A 20039-nucleotide genomic window follows, 5' to 3' on the forward strand; every position below is an offset into this window, starting at 1 on the left:
TGTTTTGTTTTTTTAAATGGGTGTTAATATTCTCTCTTTTTTTTCACTTTACATCTCATTAGTACATTACATTAGTAAATTGTTTTGGCCATAATACAGGAAAATTTCCATCTATTTGAATTACATAGGTTTAATATAAATTAACAAATAAACTGAATGTGAAGCAAGTAATAAGATTTATGTAATAGTATTAATAAACTCAATATACTTCCACTACACAATAGCCAGGTTTATGCATTCAGTATAAATAAAGCCAATTTGTTTGAAATTCATATTAACCAGGTTCATACAATAAAGCCAAAAACTCAACAGTGAAAATGACTGCAGTCATTCTGATTGTATTAGTATTAGGCAGCAGGAGGGAGAAAACTTTACTACAAATATACCGAACTCTGTACATTATCATGGCAAAATATGCAAATAAAATACAGAAAAAAGTCAGTGAGGCATTACAATTTAACCATGAGTCAAAGATACAACAAAGACTAATGTGGTCAATGTCACAAATTCTCTTAAATCACTGAAACCTGCCACTTCTCCGTCTGTACAAGTGATTCTTACATGAGGCCCATTGTTTTATGTGAGGTGTAGACATATTTTGGACAATATGTCTATTGTTTTGTTTCGGCTTAGTCATGACAGCATCTCAGTGATGACTGTCCATACCTGACAGGACAAAGAACACAACTGTGTGATTGAGTTAATAAAATAAGTGGTTTGCTTTCCCATTGACTCATGATGATGTGCGGAAAAATGAGGCAGAACACACAGAAGACATCCATAATTTCCGTCCTTTCACTCCTGTGAGTCTTCATACTAACTACATATTGCTAAGGTGCAAACCTTCTTTGGTTGAAAACAGATGGAGAGAACATGACTTCCTGCGTGTCTTGGCAGAATACATGAATAAATCAGAGGGATTGTTTCACTATGACTTTGCAAACACATTCATAAATATGTCCGCTGAGTGAATTCATCTTCTGTGTGATGCAGTGCTGTGGAGGATACAATATCACAGTATCACCAGAGGAGTTCAGAAAGAGGTCAGCTTTTTCCGTCAGATTGTTCTGCAAACACTGCAGATTCATTGGGCGACGGTGAATTCACAGCTGCACCATATATTGTTCTGCTTTTGGATAGGAAATGAAAATGTGTAGTACACTGAATAGATTTGAAAATACTACTAATAATAATAATAGTATAATATAATGTGAAACAATCTATGCATAACAAATGTAAAAAGGACAGATGTAATAATCAAAAGCTTTAGTCTACCCTTTTTTTTCACAAGAGCTTTGCTATCTTTATTTACATGTGAATTTGAGTTGAATAAAAGAATATAAAGCTAGATCAGGTAATAAAGCAGAACATGTTTAATGGTCCCTTTTGTCAGCAGTGGTTATATACTTGGACGCTGCCTCCCAATATAGCCATCTTGGCCCCGAGCAGGGGTCACCAAAGCTTCACAGGGGGTTAAGAGTCCTTAATTTTACTGGTCATAAGAAATCTTTCAAAAGATTAGATTAGGCTAAGGTTAGATTATTATTTAACAAATACACTTTTAGTTTGGGTTACTTGAACAGTTTGTCATCTGTGCTGTTATTGTTATGCATTGAATGTAATATGAAACATCCAGAAAATGCTGCTCTTAGTCAGTTTCCTCATTGATAGAAAAGGGGTCCCTTAAGCAAAAGGGTTGTGAACAACTGGATTAAAATCCCAGTACCACAATGAAAAACTACATCATTAGTAGTCCATGTAAGTAGTACACACTATATGCATAATTAGCAAAATGCAACTAAAATATATAAAGTAAAATTTCTGGTTCTGTGTTGGTTGTCTAGTTATTAGCTTGGTACATAATTAGATTGTTAACACCGATGCAATAGTATGCAAGTAGAGTTTTCTAGTTGTAACTAATCAAGGTGGACCTAGTTTTAACTACTTTATAATGAGTTTAAATTAAATATTAAGAAAACACTGAAAAAAGGAACTGCAAAAGGTTGAGTAATTACAATATTACAATATCTCCACTACTCCGCTACTGATACTTTTAGATATGAAAGATATCCTAATGTTTCTGGTGTATTGATTTAACAAGAAATTGTTGAGACAGTATGACAAACACAAAAAGTGGTATTTAACATTGTTTAATTGAACACAATCATCTAAATTACATGTGAAACATCAGTAGGTAATTTATATAAATCGTGAAATTTAAAGAAATGTCATATAACTTGTATGTATATCATCTAAGTTAAAACACCTTAAATCAATTTTTATCTGCATCAAATAAGTTTTTAGTACTTTTTCCACACAGGTCAGCCATAATGAAACCACTTTAACAAGAGAGGCACAACTCAGTGCCTGGATGGCTTTGGCCATTCACTGAAAGACTTCCAAAGGAAGGGTAAAGGAATTTCAATGTCGATCTTTTTGTTGGTCGCTTTAAAATATGGTGCTGTGCTCTGGGAATTCCTTCTCATTAGATCTACAGCTTCATTAAGTCCTCCATAAAGATGTGACTGGAAAATATTGATCAACTCAACAGTGTCAAGGTTTACACGTGTCATATTTAAATTATAAGCCTCTTCAATCTGCAGTTTGGCAAGGTCTTTATACTCAGCCAAAATTTTCTTTGCCTCATCAATATGTTGCTTTGAAGACTTCAGAACCTCTGCATGGATAGCATCAATTTGTGAAGCAATTTCCATGTTTTCTTCTTGTAGGTAGGTGAGGAAATTCTCACCTTTTTCACCAATGACCTGGATTAGGTCATCAACTGTTTTACGAACGAAACGGGTTCCCTTGCGCACTACAATTTTTAGCTGCTCATATGCATAACTTGTTAAAGAGTTCACATTATCTATGATCTTGATTCCATTAACAACAACATCAGTTCCAGGTATGGTGAACTCTATTTCCCTGATGTATCTAGAAATCTTCTCTATGACACTCGTAAACCTTTGGATTGCCCTGTCAGTGTCTCTTGATACAGACCGACGAGCTATCTGAAACATCTCCAAGCTCGAGAGCTCCTCTTCAGATCCGGGTACTGTAAACTTTGTGTCCCTCAAAAGCTGTCTTACTGCATTTAGCAAGGCATAAATCTTGTCTTCAGTCCATTCCAAGACTTGTCCAATTTTGCGACCCAACTGGTCTATAACATTCTGCAGTCTCATGGACATCAAACTGTCAGATGCCTTCATGTACATGTCTTTTCCTTGATCAATAAGCTGTCTGATTGAATTCTGCAGTGTATTAAAAGACATAGGAACCTCATGATAGGCTCTCTCTATGACACTGGAAACTGTGTTTTTCAACTTCAGGCTGCCACGGTTGAGATCAAAACCAAAGTGGGTGGTGTGATACTTGTTAATGAACTTGTACACAGCATCAGTCATAGCAGGAATCCTGTCCTTGGTGCCCTCAATCACATCATGTAGGAACTCCCAATTCCATGATGTCTGTAAGATCAACTTCTGAGAGTTTTTAAGTGTGGCTTTGGCAATGAAAACATCTATATCTTTTTCAGGGGCAGTCTGAAATTGAGAGAAGATATTCAGAAGAATAATTGTGGAAAATTTCACTTTTCACAACAAATGACATGAATCTATCAGTAGATTAAAAAACTGTTGCTGTTGAAAACAATATGCAAAGAGCTTAAAGATTGGCTTACCAGGTAGCGACTAAACAGTTTTCCATACAACTGTGACATAGACCTCCGCTGAAGATGCACTCCCAGGAAACCAGATGATGGGGAAGACACAGATGCAGTGATGCCATCTTTGCGGGAAGCAAAGCGGAAGTTTGCATCAAAAAATGTTTGGCTGGCGACGTCAACATTAAGAGTATGACGAGACTCCCTTTAAAACAGAGAAACAGTTGTTAGTAGAGGTATTTTCTAGTGCATCTTTGGCCCACCCATTTGGAAGAACTGTTTAATTATCTATATATATATACTACACAGACAGTAAATAGACACCTTTTTTTTTTTTTTTGGCCTTTTGCCTTTATTGATAGGACAGCTGAAGATCGACAGGAAACTTCCCGAAGAGAGGCTTCGCGTATAGGGCAGCTGCTCTACCGACTGAGCTAAACACTGCCCCAAATACCTTTAATTTGAATGAAGGTGTCTATATACTTCTTGCATGTCTGTGTATATATAAACATATAAAACACTTACGTGGAATCAGCCAGAGGTGTTTGGCGCTTTATCCTGAGAAAAAAAATAAAGAAAAAAGTGATATTGATATTAGAGTAAGTCTATTTATCTTGTTTAACCAAGGGCAGCATTATATACAAACATTAGCTTAGCTAACTAGACCTCCTATTCATGATAAAGATTATCATGTGCATTTGTTCCTCAGATCTTCTCTGACAACTCTGCTAACCCAGGAACCAATCATTTCAAACCTAAGGTAAAATGTCTCTAGTATACCATTTCAATAGTCACTTCAAGGATCTCATATCCAAATTAAATCCAGATACAATTTAATACACTTTAATTGTACTTATCTACGTTGATGATATCCTCACATCACCCTCACCTTCTTAGTGTAAAGGAGAAACAACACTTTAAGGACGGACCATGTGTAGAGTCACTATTTCATTTTTAAATAACAAAAATAAAAAGATTCTTATTTTCAGATGATCACACATGAATGAAAACATAGTTATGAATATTATATTACATGTCTGCCTTATTCTGAAAATAAAGGCCCCAAATCATACACACTGATCCACAGCTTACTGATGCAGTTTCACTTAGGATGATTATCGCCTTTGTCTTCAAGAGATTAATAGATGCATTTACACTTTTTCAACATCTGGATAGAATATGCCTGATTTCAATCCATGGTAAATGCTTCTTGGATGGACACATAGTGTTTGACCTTTTATCTCATAACTCATCTCATAAGTACTTGACGAAACATAAAATATGCTCTGCTCTGACTTACCTCAGGTTTTGTGCCATAACATGTTGCCAGTCAACGTTTACATCATTGTGAATCAAATTGCCCTTCCCATTTAGATTCATTACTCCATTTTCAAATCCAAGTATTGCACTGGCTAAAGGAACAGGAGTAAAATAAAATCATATATAAAATTATGTATATATGTTGCAGTTTTATATCATATTATATTATTCACACAGAACTGTCTTATTAAATCAAGTAGTGCGTGTGCCAGACTTACCAGAGAGGTCGTATTCTAAGAAGATCATGGTAGAAGTACAGATGGAATTCAGTGAAGTTACAAGGCTAGAATCCTTTTTCTCCAGGTTGGTAGTTGTTGACACAGTGTAAATAGGGGAGGAAACCTTCAAAGAAGCACTGAGGGCTCCAAAATCAGGGATGAACACACTTGACGGTAAATGTAGGGCAATTTCAGGGATATCAATTTTTTGCTCTGGAATGACGATGGTTGGAAGTTCAAAGTTTGAAAACTGGGTTGTGATTTCTTCCAGGCTGATTGTGTGATCTCCAATGGTAAAGGATTTTGGTAGTGTGAAAGGTGAGACTCTGATTTCATACTGTGGCATCATGAATGAAAGGAATGACATTCTCCCCTGTAGATACTCTGTTTTAACATTGTAACTGGGCACTGATATTGTTGGCAACCCAGGCAACATGATTTCAAAGGCTGTTGTGGTGATCACCTTAGGGATGTTAAGATTCTTAGGATCAATTGTAAAGGGTTCTACATGTAAGTTGGTAAATGGCACATCAAAAGCTGGAACTGCGATTACAGGAGGAACAGTGAAATGATCAGGGACATCAGGGCTTTCAATTCGCTTATCTATGTTCCTTATGGAGTCTGGAATTTCTCTTACCCAAGAGGGCACAGCAATTTCAATTCCAGGGATGCTAAATGTGACACCAGTTTCAAATAGTTTAAATGGTATTTTATACTCCTGGCCTTCCATACTCTTTGTGTATACAATGCTGGAGGAAATGTTAAGGAATTGCAAGTTGTCTTTATTTGTGACCTGATCAAACTTGAGCACATCCCAGAGGGTCCTCTGATATACAGGAAGCTTGACTGACTTCAGGAAAGTTAGGTGTCCTTCCAGAGATTCAGTCAAGTCCATGCGTACTTCAGATTCATCATTGGACACAATATAGTCACAAGCATGGATGAGGGATGCCAGCTGTTCTTTACCACTCCAGGTGAATGACTGCTTTGCTGAGCCGAGGGAAAGACTGACACTTTCAATGAGTCCAGCATGACCCAAACTACTTGGCTGACTTGCATCAATGTTCAATGTAGTTGCTAAGCTTGTTAAAGGAACAAAGTCCAGTTCTCCTTTAAGTATATGCTTTCCATTTGTGTTGAAAGATGCAAAATTGACATTGTTATTGCTTGTGTAATCGACTGTTGCAAACAAACGACGCAAGGAGACCTCAAGAGCTAAGTTCTTATTCAAGTCAAACTGGAAGATGTTGTTGTTTGAGCTTCGCTTTTGTTTCTCCTGTTTGTCAATGTTTGAGTTGAAGGCAGTCCTGACAGTTGAACGCAGGCTATTGGCATTAAGATAGAAACTGGCCTCATTTTCTAGATCACCAGCAAAGTTACAACTGTCCATTATCGTTATGTCTGACTTCCCTTGGGTAGAGGTCTCCAGTGACACATATGAGGAAAGTGCTTCCAGTGCCCAGTTCATATCAAGGTTTCCTTTGCCTGCAGATTCAATTAGAGGAATGTTAAACATGTATTTCAATTTCTTCTTGGATGCGACATTTGGCTTGGTCTTGGTATTTCCAGTAAGTTCCTGATTCAATTCTAGATTGAAAAAGGGGAGATTGATTTTTGCAGTGTTGGCTACAGAAGCTTCCATGCTCCTTTTAGTGAGACTAACAGCAAAGTCATGGTTTGCTTTCACATTGTTATGCTCCAGGGACACTATAGTGGCCAGTTTTATCCCTCTCTTTCTTGTCAAACTGGTGGTGCCATCAATTTTTCCATTCAAAACGTCAAATACAGATGTTGAGGCAGCGCCAAACCGAGCAACAATGTCAGACTGGTTGTAAAGGCCAGCATTAGCACTTAAGGTAATCATAGTGGATTTGAAGGAGAAATCACAAGTTATGTTACCCATGGCTGGAATCACAACATTGTTTTGAATGGCTGGTAGTGTGAACGTGGGCAAATTTATTTCACTTAAAGTTTCTGGAACATGGATGACTGGAAACTCCAAAGATGGTAGTACAAGTGTATAGGATGGTACAGAGAAACCCAGTGCTGGAACTTTGAAGCTTGGCGTACTAACCTCCTTGGGAACAAAGTAGCTAAATGCTGGCATCTCAGCTCTGAAAGCAGAAACTTCAATATCCAGCACTGGAATTTTATATCCAGGGACAGTAAAGATTCTCGGAGGCAGACTAGAAGTGTCAATTTTGTGTTTGATATACTGTGATTTTGCTTGGTTGTATGAATCTTTAAGAAATGCAACTACTTTGTCTCTAAATTGTTCAAATTGAGCCTGAAAGATGTTGGCATTGTCACTGACTGCATTGTAGACTGGCTCAAGGTATAACTCAAAGCTGTGTGCTTCAGGGTTCTTGTAGTAATGAAGCTTCAGGTACATATCAAATGTCTGTTGAGGAGTGGTAAGGAAGGTTTTGAATCCAGCATGTTCCCACAGTGAGAGATCTCTGACCTCAGGTGTTTTAATTTCGAGATAAGGTATGTTTATTACTGGGATAGAGAGAGGAACAGTCAAGAAGTCAAGATTAGCCTCTCCGTTAGCTGATGAGTGAATGAAGATGTCCATCTCATTGTTTTCTGCTGTGATGTTGTGATTGTACTTGTATTGGTTGAATCTTGCCAAAGCAAACCAACAAGCATACTGCCTCTCAGAGTTTAGTATGACACCATAATCGTGCTGGAGATCCACCTTACCAGTGAGCTTCAGAGGGAAGAAAATCTTTGAGTTTACTTTATTCTTAACATCAAGCACAATTTCAAATGGATGGGCTATGAATTCCAATGAGTTGCTCATGGATCCAAGCAGACTTCCAGTTAATTCAACATCATGAGAGCCTGTCAGAGCAACTTTCAGTTCTCCAATATTAGCTTCTCCATTTAAAAGCATAACACTCTTCCTGACAGATGGAAGTTCAGATTCACATTTTACTTCAACAGTGACATGGCTGAAGATCACAGATTCAGCAGTCAGTGATTGCGTCGATTTCAAGGACTTACAATCGGTTTCTCCTGTAAAAGTTAACTTGGCAGTGCTAAAGTTGATGTTGAATTCTGCATTGCTTTTGTGTGTCCCTTCATCAGAGTAGTCTTGAATTGACCACTTTCCATTACCAGTAGTTTCACCAGTCACGGTAATTCTGCCAGGTTCCACTGTAGCTGCTATATTTTGTTTCAGTGATGCTTGACTTGAAGTTTCAATTGATGGTATGTCCATGTTGTGGTCATAGGTTGTGTCTATTGTTGCAGAGATTCCACTCTTCAATGTAAGTGCCATATTGTTGACTAGGTCTGCTGTGTACATTTGGGTTGTGGCCTTGGCAGTTGTCTTAGCAGAAGCCTCAGCTGACATGCCAGTGAGTGTCAAGGAGCCTTTATGATCAGTGGAGAAGGCCATGTGTGAAGCTTTCATTGTTTCTGTGAAAAGCAACTTCTTCATTCTGGGAGTTTCCAACTGAGCAGTGGCTTCAAAGGTGTATTCGAGTGGCTCAAAGGGGGATTTGGCATTAGATGTAATAGCGGCTGTAAACTGTGGGTTATTTGGTATGGATGTTGAGTTCTCAATCTTTCCAGTAGTAACTAGAATGTAATATGGGGAGTTCACTCTAAATTCTCCATGGAGTTTGCCAAAAACTGGGATACAAATGTCACTGGGAACCTTAGGCAAATTGATTTCTGGTATAGGAAGCATTGTGATTTCAAAGTTCTTCAGATTTAATGTGGGAATGCTGATGACTGGGAACTTTATTTCTGAAAGTGTTATTTCTGGGAAGGTGAGATCAGGTAGCTCTGTTAGGTAGAGGACTTTTAGGTCTCCAAAAACGTCCTCAGGGTCAGGCATTTGGATCTCAAATTCTATAATGTCATTTATGATTGCAACGATTTTAGCTTTGATCTCATCAAAGTCTATGGTCAAGGCAGGAATTTTGTAGGAGTTAAGGATGGTGAACTCAGGGACTGAAATTTGAGCTGGGACGCTGATCTCCTGTAGTTTGTTCAGGTTGATTGTAAATGCTGGAATGACAAGGTCAGTGAGAGGTACGGTAAAAGTGGAAACTTTAATCTCAGCTGTTTTCAGTGTGTCCAGAACTCCAGCTACAGCTTGCTTAATCTGTCTTATGATTTTGCTGTCATTTGCCACATTTGCTATCTTCTCCATCAGTTGATTTAACTGTGCAGAAATGTAGGCAACGATATTACTGTAGGACTCACTTACTCTTTGGAGGTAAATGTATATTTCGTCTCTGATATCCATGTCAAAGATCCTTTGTTTCATGTCCTCAAGAATGTCCTTCATTTTCATCTTGATGTCATTGTAAAATGTAGTGTCAATCACACTTTTTAGTTTCTTTAGAGCATCTGCAACCTTTGTATTTTTAAGTCCATCCAAATATGTGTAAACAGAAGTTTGGATCTCTCTGAAAAATTCCCTGACTGCCTCGATTTTTTGCACAATCTCATATGTTTTAATCTGCTCATTGATATAGTTTGTTAGCTCAGTAATCTTCTTGTTCGTCTGCTCAACAAATGCAGTGTAATCAAACTCCTTCATTGACTTAAGCGTTGAAGAAATGTGTTCATTAAGGTCATCAATGCTTTCCTTAAAGTCAATTGCTCTGAGCTTGCTTGTTACATTGTGCAAAAACTCCATAATTGTATGATAACCAAATTCGAAGTTGATAGATTTCAGAGCATCTACCATTGACTGCACAGTCTCATCAATTTTGAATTCTCTGATGAGAATCACTATCTGGTCCATTAATTGTTTGAATCTATCATCAAGATTATATTTTACAAGAAGATCCCTGATGTAAGTGTACACTGCATTGAGTTTGTGGGGGATTTCATATTCATCAATCCAGTTGACAATTACATCATTCATTGATTCAATCACTCTTGCTATTTCTGAAGAAGGAACTTTATATGATATCTGCTCAACATACATTGCCAAATCACTTGCGAAAAGGTAATCTTTTACATCTTGTAAAAACATGCTGACATCAAAAATCTCGATGGCCTGTTTCATTTCAGACAGTTTGTCTTTGATTTTCTCCAAGATTAAATATTTAGAATCAAGCTCTCGCAACCACGCAGCACTGCTTGTTGCAAGCTTGTGTAAATCAATCTGTCTGATGATGTCCTCAATGGCATTAAGTGCTTTGATGAGTGAATGCTTAATTTCATACTTCTTATCAAAAACCTGAAGCTGATTTTCAATCTTTGAAAACATGTCTGTTATCTTGTCTGCAAGGTTTCCGGTCTTGACATAGTCTTTTACTGTATGGATTAGATCTCTAATTTTGGTAGCAATGTCCATCACCATATGTTCTAAGTTCATTCGCAAGTTGTTCATCACATCCTCTAAGTCATCCATGGTTATAGCAAACTCATCAATCAAATAATCAAGTTTTGCTTTTACTTGATTAATTTTGTTTTCAAAGTCAATTTCTCGCATGAAGTCACGCACTTGCATTGGTAACTGATCTAACTTGGCTCTAAAGTCAGTAATTAGCTGATTAATATCCAAATTGTCGATGGATTGTTGCAGTGACTCTAAGGCTTGTATGAGTGTGTTCTTGAGCTGCTCAAAAGCAGCAGGAAAACTCTCAATGAATGGGATGTTAATGATATGACAGTCACTGTTCTTGTCATACTTGAGGGTACCAGCCATAATGAATTCTTGCATATCAGGGAGTGATCTCTTGTTTTTGTTCAATTTACTGAACATGTCTGTTAACATTACTCCTAAAAACTCAAATCCAATCTGTTCGGGATTATTGTAAGCACTGATGTCCTGGTCAAAAGCATTGTTGTTTAGTTTAGATTTTACTTTCAATGTCAGAGATTGATGACTTGGTGTCAAGAGACCATCAAATTTGTTGTCTAAATTAGTGGAAGACTCCCCACTTGGAAGCATGTGTGTGGTTGATACCCTGCTGTCATGTGAGTAGGCAAGAGCTAAGGGCTCAACTTTAACCAACAACTTGCTGTACAGCTGTCCAGTGTGCTTCCCGTATAGATCAATTTCTCCATCACTATTGACAAGAGCATCAACAGTAAGGCTGAAAGGCAGTGCCATGGTGCGAATGGTGCTGTCAAAACGTAGAGGCTCAGAATTTATTCGTGCTTCACAGTTTGACTTTGAGGAAAGTCCAGCAAATTCAAGATCGCAGTTGTGACTTAGTTGAGCATCCATTACATTTCCAGACATGCTGTATTTCATTGCACCAGCTAGATCATCATATTTAAGTTCATAGATATTTTTAATGTTGTGATCATCTCCATAAGTTCCGCTCATACTTCCACTCAGATCCACTTTAATTGGCTCAAGCTTCATGTGACCTTCATTGTTCAAACCGACATCATAAAGCTTGAGGTCATTTGTCATATCAAATGACATAACAAATGGCTTCATATCAACCTTGATGTCTTGCTTGTAATAAATATCTTCACAGATGATGTTGTTAGTCTTGGAGCGGAGGGCTAGGGTCCACAGAGTGACTTTCAGAGTATGGCTATTTTCTGTACTTATATGCTTCAGTGTTCCCATGGTATCGCTGGTAAAAGTCAGAGCTCTTCGGTTCAGCACAATATTCATGTTGTTTCTTGTAGATGCATCATATGCATGGCCCTTGAGGACACCATACAAAGAGGCTTCTTCAGCTGTGATTTTCCCCTCAATATTCAGCTCTCCTCTGCTTTCCTCAGCCATTGCTTTGATTGTGGAGGACAGGGCTGCTCCACTGTTGTCTATGGCACCATTAAAGATATTCTCCATTGTTACAGAGATGCACTGAATGCTGTTAGTTCCACTTGTGATCAGACCATTCCTGCCAATCATAACAGAAGCTTTGTGCATTCCACGTGGACCTGAGTCTAAGGAGAGGGAAGCTTCAGAGTTTACCTTAAGCCCATTTGAATCCAGAGATCCTGTTATAAGTGAGTATGCCCTGTTTGTGTCATCATCCGCCTGTGACTCAATCCTGAGGATGGCCATATTGCTGGACACACCCAGCTCAACTTTGTTATTAAGTGATTTACCCATAGGTGTGGCAATAGCGTTGCACTTTATGGTCAGTTGAGCATCTTTATACTTGATCTCTGCTACATGCTTCAGGATGTCATTTTGGGCATTGGTTTTGGACACAATGTTCAACTCAGAGTTTGCGTAGACTCCATGAATCATGTTGTGAACTTGGAGGAATGGCGAGTTGAAGTGTAGGGTGGACTCTCCTCTACCTTCTCTATCTAGTGGACGAAGGTTGTAGCTGTGGATGTAGGAAGCATTGGTGCTGAATGAACCTATTTCAAGTAATCCATCCACAGTGCCATCTCCTGAGACTTCGTCGGAATTTAGAGTGGAAGTTGACTGAGCAGAGTAGAAGAGTGAAGCTTGTAGGCCTAATGGACTAGAGGCTTCAATCTTATAGTTGGCTTTTGCATTCAGTTTGTTTGTTACTCTTAACATTTCTAAGACGCTGATGCTTGCATCAATGAGGCTATGGCTGAAGGAACTATTCAAATGATACTTGAGATTATCGTCAGCTCTTCCTGACATCATCGCAATTCCTTGAAAAACATGGGAAAAAATGATACCATTATCAGTTTTCATAATAGCACAGACAGTTATGGAAAATTAGCTTTGATGAATATGTGTGTTTACATCAAAACATTTGTCATCACACATTATTAAAAGATCTTTCAATAACTGTGTTCTCCTTTCAAAAACAAGCTCAGTTTATCAAAAATATGCGCAGTCTTAAGTCTTAAAAATGTTAGCAGTCACGCCACTTTCTCTAAGTAAGAGAAAGTGGCCCCCACCACCACACACACCATTATTATGTTTAAAGAAGACATTTACCTTCAAGCTTGTATGACAGTAGGTTGAAAGGTGATTGGGCCATGGCTTTATACTGTGCAATGTAGCTTGGGACATCAATAGTGTTGTTGCCCCCTGAAATTGAGCCTTCCCAATTGTAGAAGTTGCTGCTGATCTTGGTGGATGCTTCAGCCAGACCAAGAAGGGGTACAGTTAAATCCAAAGAGGGCGGTATGGTAAATGATGGTAGTGGATAGTTCTTGGCAGGAATATGTAGGCCTATCGCTGGTAAATCTATGAGAGGAATAGACACCGTGGTTGGGATGTTCAGTTCTTTTAACTTTTTGCCTCCATGTGGAAGAGGAAGTGAAAAGGCCATCTTTTCCTTGTTGAACTGGTATCGGAACAAGCTGTCACTGTTCAGGGAAAAAAAAAGAAGCATAATCATTATTACTCCATTTTTACACTTTGCATCTGAAAATAAACACATAACTTTAAATGGAGAGAGAACAAATTAGTTACAGTTTATTCCCAGTAAAATTTGAAAACTTGAAGTGTTTTCAAACTATAATAAACACTTACGACTGCAGAAACAGCTTCTCAGGCAGGGCTGGCAAGGTGAGATCTGAGACGCTCCTCTTGCTTCGCAGATTTGCAAGATAGGGGAAGCGTGCTGTCAGTTTGTCTAGCCATATATGACCTGCCTTCAGGGTGACATGAAAAATACATTTCACATTGAAATATATATCTCTGCAAAAGCTGCAGTCCTCTGAATTTGTTAATTTACTAACAGACAATGTTCAGTAAGTTTTACCTTGCACCTAGATATTAAAGTACACAGTAATAGAGATTCTTGTTGATATTTGTAGCCTATCTATACTTTTTAAACAATATGACTTTTTGAATTTTTTCATTTTTCATGGCCACTAGTTATGGGCATATTGGGATGTTGCATCAAACTTTTGTCAAAATCCAGTCAAAATTCCATAGTTGAGGCGTGTCAGCTAGATTTGGTGGAAACTGCACAATGTTTTGAATTATGGCAATTTTACACAAAAAGTGTGTTCACAAGGTTTTGGAAATACTACACAATATGTTTAAAAGTCTGCATTAAAAGCCTTATATGTTCTATGTTGCAGTATCCACACCACAAACTAAAAATCAATACGTCTGTGGCCCATGACCTAACTTGTCAGCAATATTCTTGAAAAATCTTGACAAACAGAAAGACCAGTTGGATTACAAACACTCCCTGAATAGGGTAATAATTGCTTCCAAGTGATGAATGTTAAATGCTACCTCAATTCCTTTGGTAACAATGTGACGCAGCTTCATATCAGTCTTTGCCACTTGCTGGTCCAACATATGATCGATGAACTGTTGCAACTGCCTGTGGTGATCCTCTATATTTGGGATCAATTTCTGGATGTCTGAATTCATGTCTGATTTCAGTTCTAGTTCAACTTTTTCATCATCTGTAAAGAGAAAATCCAAATGCACATGCAAATATACAAATGAATGAATGTCATCTTTGTGTTCTGTTTGAGGATTTGTGTAATTTCTTTCAGTTACCGTATTTGAGGGAAGCTTTCTGTTGGTAGGAAGACTCAGAGATGTTGACGATTGTCTTTAAGTCCATGAGCACATCTTCATCCTTCTTCAGAGTTGCAGTGACAGAGACATCAGCTTTCAGAGAGGGAATGACCATCTGGAGTTGCAGCATGGCATCCTTCATCATGTCAAGTCTACATTTAAAACAAGTATGTGTAGGTTAATAAGACAAAATCAATCAATCATCAACTGTTTTTAACAACTCCCACATGAAACTGTATTATCAATTGCTAGGGAGAGGAAGCATTGAAGATTTGTGTATAGAGTTATGCACCTTGTGCGTCCAATAAGAGTCAGTTGTGGGATGTTCCTGTTGGTGACATCAATGGTGATACCTCTCATCTTCTTTCCTTTGGCATCACTGTCAGTTACAGCCACTTTGATACCAGCTTCCACATCATAATTAGGAATGACAACCTCAGAGGTGAGAGTGTTCTTATTGAAGTTGTACTTCAGAGATATGGTCACCTCTGATGAATCGTCACCTAGTAACAGCAAAAAATAAACTCATTGGTCAATTCAGGGACATGGTTTCAAGACATATCAAGACAGATACCCTTATAAATGCCACAAGTGATACATAGTCTTAATATACCATTATTATATATTAGAAAAGACAGATGGACCTGATCTTGTGGAACACATTCATTCATTTTGAAACCAATGCAGTTCAAGTACGTACTAACCTGAGATGTTTACAGAACACACAGGATGAATGACAACACTTTTTACATCCAACGGCAACATTTTTTAAAATATATATAATATTTGTATAGCTATGGTATTGTTAAGGTTAGGAAAGATGGTGGTTATGACAAATAATATGTGGTTCGGACACAGTTACTAAAAACCCTTGGGTAAGACTAAGAAAACATTGTAGTTACAGTTAAATAATAGTAAAGAGGTTGTAGTGGAAAAATTCTTTTAACCTCTGTCTTTCTATTTTATGCTTACTTTATTTTACAATTATATTTTATGTTTAACTTTGTATGAACTTTGTCCTATCTAGGAGACTGCCTCCTGATGGGTTGATATATGTTTGAGTGTAGACATTTCTCTCTGTCCCAGAGATGTTGGTACCAGCCACGGTGTAGAAGGGGAGTAAAGCAGATATTTACGAGGGTAACCCCCCCTTTGCATTTAGAGTCTCTCTTTTATTACCTCAGAGGAGAGGGAGGGGGAGAAATGTCTACAAAAGGAGCAGTTGAATGTATTATCAGCAGAGAGAACTTTGCGACTCTTGTAGTCGTACTGTTGTCTCTCCTTGGCCAAGAATAAAGTTCTCATTTAATACTGATCGAGTTCTCAGTCTTTATCGAATTTCCACGACAAGGTGAACCTAACAACACTGGATTGGCCCATACACGTGCACAGTCACACACATTTTATTACAACAGTACCTTCTGCCTTCAGGGTTAACTTCAGAGACTCTACTTTGTGACGACCCCTGAGCGTTACATCAGTGATGGTAGCAGTGTATTCTGAAACTTCTCCTGTGGGCTGGATTTCAAGTGCAAACCTGAGAAAACAAGGTTTCATTAAACCTGGTTCTGTGTTAAAATCTGTTAACTATCTGGTAAGATAAAATTATATCAACCCAACTAATCAATCAACTATTTTCGTATTAGCTCCCAAAATAGAAACTCCTTAAACCAATGAGTTTCAAGTCAGATTTGCTCATACCTGGTTTCTCCAGTCAGGGGGTAATATGGGGCCTGGTCCAAGGAAGTAGCATTCGAATAACGCACTATTGTGCAGAATTTCAGACCACTGATTAGGGGCTGGCAGTCAGTTGAGTCAGTTCGGTCCTCCACCAGGGATGGCACTATTATTGTTTGACCAGAGGAGATTGACAGCAGCTTGTTGCTGGATTTGAAAAAGAGAGAAGAGAGCTATGAAACACTGAGAAAGATTAATGTGATGCTAGTGACCACTGAGTTAATAAGTGTCTTTTGACACTTGTGCTACTGACCTAATTGTAAGCAACTGAGTGTTTGACTTAGGAGCAGGGATGGACAGTTTTATCTGTTTGTTGTCCATGGTGACCTTGGCATTGAGGGAACTCTCATGATACATATTAGTGTGCATCTCAAGCCCAGCATTTACATAGTCTGGAATGTGCACACCCATTTGAGTGATGAATTCCAGCCCTACTGAAGGCATGAAGGACAAGTCAGTCTACAAGGAGATGGATACAAAAATAATTAATAGGAGACATTCATGTAAAATTGTAACTTTAAAAAAAATAAAAAAATAAACATTTTAAATGTAAACTGAGATGATGAGAAGCTAACTTACCCTTCTTGTACCCCTCTCTGGACGTGAAAAAGTCAGGCCTCCTTTGGCCCCAGGTGTAACAACACCAGCCAGTGAGAACTTCAGAGGGAAGCCAGAGGCAGTGGGTAGAGAAAAGGCATTGTCCATGAAGATGTAGTGGGCAAAGACTTCATTTTCAGTGCTAGATGTCAATGCAAAAAAGGCCTGTTGGAGAGAAAACAAATAGGTTGAATGAACATATCATAACTGACTTTTAGATCTTCTTTAACCATAGCTAGCAACATCATGGAAGTCTACTGTTAGACTTTGTAAATGGCTATAATATCAGGCTAAAAAGAAGACATATCACATAAAATATGGGCAATCCAATCATTAACATTATGATATTTGGCCATGATATTCCTCCACAGTCAGTCTTGTCCATGACTTTGATCTAGACTATCTAACAATCTAACATGGTATGGTTAGTTGTCCAGTTCATTACCTACATTAGAATTTTAGCATTAGGCACAACTGCATACAGTAGGTTTCCCAAAAGTAATTAGATATATTAGAATCAGAGTTAATAATAATTTGGAACAAGACTTGTTTCTTAAAATGTCAAACAAAATGCATGTTTGATAAAACCATAACGCCAAGGAAGACATTTTTGGGTGCACATTGCCCTTTTTTGAAGATAGAATGTTTTTAATTTCATTCTCTTGCAAAGTTAAGGAAAACAACAGATCTGACCTGAGCAGGCAGCACCCTGACGAAAACATGGTAGTACATGAACAGAGTCTCAGCCATCTTTCTCATTTCACTGGTCTTTATGTATCCTATCTCATTTCCCAGAAGTCGAAGAAAGGCAATTGCTTCAGGGCTTGGAGACATGCGCACATCATCTATGAGCTTCTGGATGTTAGTTGTGATATCTTTGAGCAGATCCTGTGGGACCTGAAGAGACATTGAAGTAAAGACAATAGTTTCTTCCATACCAAGTAAGATTTAGTTTTACAAGTTGGAGTGGCAGTTTTGTATTTATGTTGTAGCATAAATAAACACATCTGCATAATGTGACCAAAAATCATATCACCTGTCTCTTCATTCTGTCTCTGTTTGGGGTGATTCTGTCCAAAACCTTTCTGAGCACCTGGGCTTTGTCACCTGCCCAGTACATAACTTTGGAGATGGAGTCTGGGAAAAAACCCTTTTCTCCAAAGAGAGCATCGATTTTTGGTTCAAATCCTGTTCCCTCAACACCGACCTTGAATGGGGAGATACTGAATGTTAAATCTTTACAAAGCTCATGTGAAATGTGTTTACACCACATATAACAAATATGCTACTGAAAACATACCTCAAAGATGTCATAGTTGTAGTCAAAAACCTTTAATGTGGTCTCCAGCATCACTTCTTTAGGTAAGGTGTCCATAGAATCAAAAATGATGTTGCTTTGTACTGAGCCCACAGGAGAGTCTACTTTATAGTTGTGTGACATTCCATCAAATACTGTGTTAGGGGATGGTAGCTCGTCCGTCAAGGCCAACTCAATGTACTCCCTGAGTCTTAAATTGGGGGAGTACAAGAGACAATGGTGTTTCAAAACTTAGGGTACATTGAAAATAAGATGACAGAAACTTTTATTTTACTTCTATAATATGTTTTTGATTGGTGAGAGAAAAAGAAATCTTATTTTGGCACTCATCATACGAGAACTTTCTTTAAACACTTCTTTAAACTTTTACATCCTATAATATCCCTAATATTAGAGGAAAATATTAGCTTTAAATCTGTTTGATTAAACTGATTTTTTTACCACTGCAGAAGAAAGTGACAATGCTAACATTTCATCAGCTCCTAAAATTGCTATGGATAATGGATTAGCAAGAAATTGTTCATCAGAAACAACGTAGCAACATTAGCATTCACTTGAAGTCACTTGTAGTCACAATCTGCACTTTTAGCTTTGGTGCTACTGTTGACGGGTAGCAAATAATGGTATTATAATAATATAATAAAATTCATGTCATTATTTTTTGCCTTTTCATGACAAAAGTAGACATTTGAATGTGCTATGAACAGAAGAAAGTAACCAAATTAACTGTTTGGGGACTGTAAACTACTCATTTATTGCACAGGTAAATAATCAGCTGATATTATTGCTAGTCAATTACTCACTGGTGCATTTGCGGCTCATTGGAATTGCGGATGTTGTTCAGGTGGGAAACCACAAAGTTCTTGAGCTGTTCGTCTCCCATGTTCTCAACATTGTTAACAATATCTCTAACCAGGGCTTGGTCTGAGTTCTTCATCAGAACAAGGTAGGCTGCTATTCGTTTTTCAACAGGGCTCTGAGCATCCTGGTACACTTCCACGAGAGTGTCTTTGATCTGTGGTCAACCAAATGATAAAACTCAATGTCAGTTAGATCCCACGACATACAATAATCACCCTATACTGACAATGTGTAACAAATGTGTGTGTGAAGTAATTTTACCTCATCATTAATATTCATCAGTCTTAAGGCCTGTATAGCTGCCTTTTGGTCTGGTAGTGGAATGTCTGTTTTCTTAGCACACTGCAAAACTGAGTTCATCAGACTGGGACTGACATCTTGCATGGCTTCACCCATGACACCAACAACCTATAGATTAAAAACAATATTTATTTTAGGCACTGCACCCTTGTGCCATCACAAAATCCAGAAACAACCACAGTAACTGAGATTCTTGAATGAATTCTTGAAAGTACCCTCAGTACAAGGAAGGACAAGGAGGACGTCTCCTTGGGGTCAGCGGGAAAATCATAGTCGTCATCAAGGATTTCTCCCGAGCAGTCATTTAAGAGTGTTTTCATGAATTCTGCCACATCTGTGACCACTGAGGTAACATCTCCTTTATGGAACCTGTGTACAATAGACACAGAAGATACACTGAGATGCTCTATGGAAAAAAGATTATTAAATGGTTACGTTTGTCTCCATCTAGGGGTCACCTGTAGTAGTTACAAAGTTATCCAACATAAAATGTTTGTTTTGTTTTACTTTTGTATTGTTTGCATGTAGAATATTAGATAGAAAATATAATTTTTTAAAGAAGAGATATCATATTAATCTATTTTAAGGTAAGAGATAACTATTTTA

The 20039-nt window shown here is 38.0% G+C and overlaps 1 protein-coding gene across 3 annotated transcripts in view; it reads right to left on the bottom strand.

Annotated features, from left to right (window-relative positions):
• Positions 1-2134: 2134 nt before the first annotated feature.
• apoba (apolipoprotein Ba) overlaps positions 2135-20039 on the bottom strand; it is a 29233-nt gene continuing 11328 nt past the window's right edge. The window contains exons 10-30 of one of the 3 annotated variants that reach the window (XM_027278721.1): positions 19649-19802; positions 19395-19541; positions 19076-19287; positions 18255-18462; positions 17991-18161; positions 17648-17851; positions 16937-17119; positions 16611-16816; positions 16322-16504; positions 16039-16157; positions 14913-15123; positions 14600-14772; positions 14327-14502; positions 13610-13731; positions 13070-13443; positions 5200-12777; positions 4962-5073; positions 4551-4604; positions 4187-4219; positions 3680-3866; positions 2135-3542 (exon numbers count right to left, since the gene is read on the bottom strand). In XM_027278721.1, the coding sequence (XP_027134522.1) occupies positions 2361-3542; positions 3680-3866; positions 4187-4219; positions 4551-4604; positions 4962-5073; positions 5200-12777; positions 13070-13443; positions 13610-13731; positions 14327-14502; positions 14600-14772; positions 14913-15123; positions 16039-16157; positions 16322-16504; positions 16611-16816; positions 16937-17119; positions 17648-17851; positions 17991-18161; positions 18255-18462; positions 19076-19287; positions 19395-19541; positions 19649-19802 (11989 nt within the window). In that variant the 3' untranslated portion in view covers positions 2135-2360. Of the gene's footprint in view, positions 3543-3679; positions 3867-4186; positions 4220-4550; positions 4605-4677; positions 4869-4925; positions 5074-5199; positions 12778-13069; positions 13444-13609; positions 13732-14326; positions 14503-14599; positions 14773-14912; positions 15124-16038; positions 16158-16321; positions 16505-16610; positions 16817-16936; positions 17120-17647; positions 17852-17990; positions 18162-18254; positions 18463-19075; positions 19288-19394; positions 19542-19648; positions 19803-20039 lie in introns of those variants that run through there. The other 2 variants (XM_027278722.1, XM_027278723.1) reach the window with 2 other exon arrangements.

This window comes from Larimichthys crocea, chromosome V (genome assembly GCF_000972845.2).
Source record: "Larimichthys crocea isolate SSNF chromosome V, L_crocea_2.0, whole genome shotgun sequence".
NCBI lineage: Eukaryota > Metazoa > Chordata > Actinopteri > Sciaenidae > Larimichthys > Larimichthys crocea.